This window comes from Lonchura striata, chromosome 33, assembly GCF_046129695.1.
Source record: "Lonchura striata isolate bLonStr1 chromosome 33, bLonStr1.mat, whole genome shotgun sequence".
Lineage (NCBI taxonomy): Eukaryota > Metazoa > Chordata > Aves > Passeriformes > Estrildidae > Lonchura > Lonchura striata.
This window is the reverse complement of record NC_134635.1, coordinates 4,004,023-4,010,348: the sequence shown is the minus strand read 5'-3', so window position 1 is coordinate 4,010,348 and position 6,326 is coordinate 4,004,023. Positions and strand designations below refer to the sequence as shown.

The following is a 6,326-nucleotide window of genomic DNA, read 5'->3' as shown; positions in this document are numbered from 1 at the left end:
GTCCCCACACCTGTCCGGTGTCCCCAGCCCCATTTCCCGTGTCCCCAGCCCCATTTCCCGTGTCCCCAGCCCCGTTTTCCCGTGTCCCCAGCCCTGTCCGGTGTCCCCACCCCTGCCCGGTGTCCCCAGCCCCATTTCCCGGTGTCCCCACCCCTGTCCGGGGTCCCCAGCCCCATTTGCCGTGTCCCCAGCCCCATTTCCCGTGTCCCCAGCCCCATTTCCCGTATCCCCAGCCCCATTTCTCGTATCCCCAGCCCCATTTCCCGTGTCCCCAGCCCCGTTTCCCGGTGTCCCCAGCCCTGCCCGGTGTCCCCAGCCCCATTTCTCGTATCCCCAGCCCCATTTCCCGGTGTCCCCACCCCTGCCCGGTGTCCCCAGCCCCATTTCCCGTGTCCCCAGCCCCGTTTCCCGGTGTCCCCAGCCCTGCCCGGTGTCCCCCCCATTTCCCGTGTCCCCAGCCCCGTTTCCCGGTGCCCCCCCCACTCACCGCCCGCTCCCGCCGCAGCCGCCGCAACCTGTTACCTTCGCCCGAGCCCCGCCCCTCGCCGCCGATTGGCCAGCGCCGCCCCAAGCCCCGCCCACCGGGCGCGGCGCCGCGCGCCAAGCCCCGCCCACCGCCGCACCGGTGCTGCGTCACGTGGGGCGGGGGCGGCGCCATCTTGAGGCGGGACTCTGGCCACGCCCACCGCTGCGGGGGCGGGGCCGCCCCGGCGCAGGCGCAGTCGCGCCGTGACTAAGATGGAGGCCGGGGCAGCGCCGCCGCCGTTCTGGGCCGGGGGCCCGGCCCCGGGGCAAACCTACATCCCCCGGGCCCTGGGGCACACCGGCACCGCCCCCCGCGCCTCCCGGGGCACCGGCACCGCGCCCGCCGCGCTGCCCGCCGGCCGCACCCTGTGAGGGCAGCGGGAGCGCGGGGTGGGGATGGGGGAGTGGGGAGAGTGGGGGGGGTCCCTGAGGGAAACTGGGGGAGACTGGGGAGAGTGGGGGGGGTCCCTGAGGGAAACTGGGGGAGACTGGGAAGAGTGGGGGGGAAATTGGGGAGACTGGGGGGGAAATTGGGGAGACTGAGGGGGTCCCTGAGGGAACTGGGGGGTCCCTGAGGGAATTGGGGGAGAGTGGGGGGTCCCTGAGGGAATTGGGGGGGAACTGGGGAGAGTGGGAGGGAATTGGGGAGACTGGGGGGGAAACTGGGGAGAGTGGGGGGGAGTCCCTGAGGGAAACTGGGGGAGACCGGGGGGTCCCTGAGGGAATTGGGAGAGACTGGGGGGGAAATTGGAGGGAACTGGGGAGAACTGGGGGGAACTAGGGAGAGTGGAGGGGTCCCTAAGGGAATTGGGGGGGAATTGGGGAGAACTGGGAGGAAATTGGGGAGACTGGGAGAGAATTGAGGAGACTGGGGGGTCCCTGAGGGAACTGGGGGGGAACTGGGGAGAAATGGGGGGGAACTGTGGAGACTGGGAGGGAATTGGGGAGAGTGGGGGGGTTCCTGAGGGAATTGGGGGGGAACTGGGGAGAGTGGGAGAGAACTGGGGAGACTGGGGGATTTGGGGTGGGGGAGAGGAAATGGGGGGATTTGGGGAGGGTCTCTGAGGGCTGGGGGGGCAAACTGGGGGGAACTGGGAGGGAGAAAGGGGGAAAGGGAAGGAGCAGAAAATCCGGGAATGCCGGGGAGACTCCAGGGGCGCAGAATGGACACGCTGGGATGCAAACTGGTGTGACTGGGATCCGACCTGGTGTGACTGGGATCCGAACTGGTGTGACTGGGATCCGAACTGGTGTGGCTGGGATCCGAACTGGTGTGACTGGGATCCGAACTGGTGTGACTGGGATCCGAACTGGTGTGACTGGGATCTCGGCGTGCCAGGAGCCCGATGGTGACCGGCACGTCGGTGCTGGGCCTGAAGTTCTCCGGGGGGGTGATGCTGGCCGCGGACACGGTGGGATCCTACGGATCCCTGGCGCGATTCCGGGGAATCTCCCGGCTCCTCAAGGTCAACGACTCCACCGTGCTCGGAGCCTCCGGTGACCTGGCGGATTTCCAGCACCTGCGGCAGCTCCTGGAGCAGATGGTGTAAGATTCCCGGGAATTCCCAGCCCAAATTCCCTCGGGAATTCCGAGATTCCCCATCCCACAATCCCCAGTCGATTCCCACGAAGTCCCCACCCCAAAATTCTGGATTGATTCCTGGGGATTTGGGAATTTCCCATCCCCAGTGGTTTTGGTGCGCCAATCCCCAGAATTTCTCTGCTGCGATCCCAGAATTCCTTGAGCACAAATCCCAGAATTCCTTGAGCACAAATCCCTGAATTCCTTGAGCACAAATCCCTGAATTCCTTGAGCACAAATCCCTGGATTCCTTGAGCACAAATCCCTGAATTCCTTGAGCACAAATCCCTGGATTCCTTGAGCACAAATCCCTGAATTCCTTGAGCACAAATCCCTGGATTCCTTGAGCAAAAATCCCTGGATTCCTTGAGCACAAATCCCTGGATTCCTTGAGCACAAATCCCTGGATTCCTTGTCGTTCCATCCCCAAATTCCGCGGCGTTTCTTGCTCCGCTCCAATCCCCGAATCCCCGATCTGCAGCCCCTGAATCCCTGGTCTCCAAGGCCGGACTTCCATGGAATTCCATGGAATTTCAGGATCGACGAGGAGCTGCTGGGGGACGGGCACAGCTACAGCCCGCGGGCGCTGCACTCGTGGCTGACGCGGGTCCTGTACAACCGGCGCTCCAAGATCAATCCCCTCTGGAATACCGTGCTCATCGCCGGCGTCTACGGCGGGGAGACGTGAGCGATCCCGCGCCTGGGGCTTCCAGGGATTGCTCCTCCTTCCCAGAGAATTCCTGCTTTTCCTGGGCTGGTTTCTCCTCCTCCTTCCCAGGGAATTCCTGCTTTTCCTGGGCTGGTTTCTCCTCCTCCTTCCCAGGGAATTCCTGCTTTTCCTGGGGTGGTTTCTCCTCCTCCTTCCCAGGGAATTCCTGCTTTTCCTGGGGTGGTTTCTCCTCCTCCTTCCCAGGGAATTCCTGCTTTTCCTGGGGTGGTTTCTCCTCCTCCTTCCCAGGGAATTCCTGCTTTTCCTGGGGTGGTTTCTCCTCCTCCTTCCCAGAGAATTCCTGCTTTTCCTGGGGGGGTTTCTCCTCCTCCTTCCCAGGGAATTCCTGCTTTTCCTGGGCTGGTTTCTCCTCCTCCTTCCCAGGGAATTCCTGCTTTTCCTGGGGTGGTTTCTCCTCCTCCTTCCCAGGGAATTCCTGCTTTTCCTGGGGGGGTTTCTCCTCCTCCTTCCCAGGGAATTCCTGCTTTTCCTGGGGTGGTTTCTCCTCCTCCTTCCCAGGGAATTCCTGCTTTTCCTGGGGTGGTTTCTCCTCCTCCTTCCCAGGGAATTCCCGGTTCCCCAGGTGATTCCCGCTCTCCCGTTCCTGCAGTTTCCTGGGATACGTGGACATGCTGGGCGTGGCCTACGAGGCGCCGTCGCTGGCCACGGGATTCGGGGCTTACCTGGCCCAGGTGAGCCCGGGCTCGGGTCTTTAGTTCGTTAAATTATTCATTGATAATTTTCTTTACTTAGTTTATAATTTTTTTTAATGGATTATAAACCTCTTTTGGCTCGTTATTTTCTAGCTCGTCACTTTTTAATCAATATTTTGATTTTCGATCTGATTTTAATTAATTTGTCCCTTTACTCCCAATCCGTGCACAGCCGCTGCTGCGGGCGGAGCTGGAGCGGAATCAGGATCGGCTCCCGACGCGGGAGGAGGCGCGGGAGCTGCTGGAGCGCTGCCTGAGGGTGCTCTACTACAGGGATGCGCGGTCATTTAATAGGGTTTGTATCCCAAACCCATCCCAAACCCATCCCAAATCCATCCCAAATCCATGGGATCCGCCCCAAACCCATCCCAGTCCCGGGAGCTGCTGGAGCGCTGCCTGAGGGTGCTCTACTACAGGGATGCTCGGTCATTTAATAGGGTTTGTATCCCAAATCCATCCCAAACCCATCCCAAATCCATCCCAAATCCATCCCAAATCCATGGGATCCGCCCCAAATCCATCCCAGTCCTGGGAGCTGCTGGAGCGCTGCCTGAGGGTGCTCTACTACAGGGATGCTCGGTCATTTAATAGGGTTTGTATCCAAAATCCATCCCAAACCCATCCCAAACCCATCCCAAATCCATGGGATCCGCCCCAAACCCATCCCAGTCCCGGGAGCTGCTGGAGCGCTGCCTGAGGGTGCTCTACTACAGGGATGCTCAGTCATTTAATAGGGTTTGTATCCCAAACCCATCCCAAATCCATCCCAAACTCATCCCAAATCCATCCCAAACCCATCCCAAACCCATCCCAAACCCATCCCAAACCCATCCCAAACCCATCCCAAACCCATCCCAAACCCATCCCAAATCCATCCCAAACCCATCCCAAACCCATCCCAAACCCATCCCAAATCCATCCCAAACCCATCCCAAACCCATCCCAAATCCATGGGATCCGCCCCAAACCCATCCCAGTCCCGGGAGCTGCTGGAGCGCTGCCTGAGGGTGCTCTACTACAGGGATGCTCGGTCATTTAATAGGGTTTGTATCCAAAATCCCGGGAATTTGTCCCAAAATCCATCCCCAAATAGGTGGGAGCCAGCCCAAACCCATCCCAATGGCAGGGTTTTTCCCATGGAATTCCAGGGCTGGGATCGAGGCATTCCAGGGTTTTTCCCATGGAATTCCAGGCAGGGATTGAGGCATTCCAGGGTTTTTCCCATGGAATTCCAGGGCTGGGATCGAGGCATTCCAGGGTTTTTCCCGTGGAATTCCAGGCAGGGATTGAGGAATTCCGGGGTTTTTCCTGTGGAATTCCGGGCTTTTCCCTGTGGAATTCCCGAATCCCGGGTTTTCCCGCAGTACGAGGTCGCCACGGTGACGGAGAAGGGCGTGGAGCTGGAGGGACCCCTGACCCTGGAGGCCAACTGGGACATCGCCCACGCCGTCAGGTAATTCCCACCTGGAATATCGGCATCTGGGAATTCCGGGGACATCCACGTAATTCCCACCTGGATACAGCGGGATTGGTCATTCCAGAGGGACATCCAGGTGTTCCTGGGGACATCCAGCTGTTTTTCCTGCCCCTCTAACCCCGTTTTTCCCTTTTTTTCCCATTTTTCCAGAGGTTTCGAGTGATCTCCAGGAGCTGCTCCGGCCTCAGCCCGTTTTTATCCCATCCCTTCTTCCCCTCTGGAATGGCAAAAATCTGGTGTTTTTTGGGAATAAAATCCAGTGTTTAAGACCAGTCCGTGTGTTTGTTCTTTGGGAATCCTCGAAGATCGCGGGGAGTTCCGGAATTCCGGATGGATGCTGTGGCCCCAGATCCCAATTCCTTCTGAAACTGTGGAATTTCTGAGGTGGCATGGAGCCTGGGAATCCCTAAACCCCGTCCACGATTTTGGGACGCTCCGTGGGATTTTTTCCCCAAAATCCCAAATCCAGGGGGATTTCAAGGTCATTCCCAAGCCTGGGAATTCTAGGATGGGTCAGGATCTGTTGAACCCAAAATGGCTCAAATTTGCCCCAAATCCTTTTCTGGGGAATTCTGAGATGGTCCCAAACCCCCTTTGGGTTAAAATCCCAAATTTTGGGGAATTTCTGCTGCTTCAAATGGACCCGCAGTGGTTTTTCTGGGAATTCTGGGGTTATGGAATAGTTCAGTAAATGAAGGACATTTCAATAAAATACTGGGATGTTTCTGTAAAACCCTGGAATGTTTCCATAAAGTTACATAAAATCTCGATAAAATATTGGAATCTTTCCATAAAGTTTTGATGATGTCCATAAAATACTGGAGTATTTCAACAAAAATAAAATGTTGGAATATTTCACTAAAACCTTGGAATATTTCAGTAACCAAGGCCACAAAAATCCAATTAAAATGGAATTTTTCCCCTGTCCATTCCCAAAATTCCTCCAGCAGCATTTTCCCACCTTCTACTTAAAAAAACCCAGGAATTTTCTGTGGAAAAAACCAATTCTGACCCTGAAGAATTAATTAAATCCATGATTTTCCCACCCAAATCCCATGGGAATGAAGGATTTTTTTTTCCACAATAAAAACACCGTTTATTTATAAATCCATTTCCCTGCTTTTATTCCACATTTTCCACTCCTGTACAATTCCAAGCTGATCAATATTTTTTTTATTTTTTAATTTTATTCATTTTGAATTTTAAATTTTTTTTTCCTGTTTTCCTTTGGGAAAAAACAAAAAAAAAAAAAAGAAACAAAAACTCCACAAATCTTATGGAAAAACAGGTGCCAGGTGCCTCTGGAATTTGGGAATTCCA

At 56.3% G+C, this 6,326-nt stretch overlaps 1 protein-coding gene across 1 annotated transcript; it reads left to right on the top strand.

Annotated features, from left to right (window-relative positions):
* Window positions 1-732: 732 nt before the first annotated feature.
* Window positions 733-5,278, top strand: LOC110482670 (proteasome subunit beta type-4-like). The gene is made up of 7 exons (XM_077789443.1): window positions 733-893; window positions 1,865-2,071; window positions 2,645-2,791; window positions 3,427-3,508; window positions 3,702-3,824; window positions 4,894-4,982; window positions 5,157-5,278. Exons 1-7 carry the CDS (start codon window positions 739-741, stop codon window positions 5,167-5,169), a joined length of 816 nt encoding a protein of 271 aa, XP_077645569.1. The 5' UTR covers window positions 733-738; the 3' UTR covers window positions 5,170-5,278.
* Window positions 5,279-6,326: the final 1,048 nt, after the last annotated feature.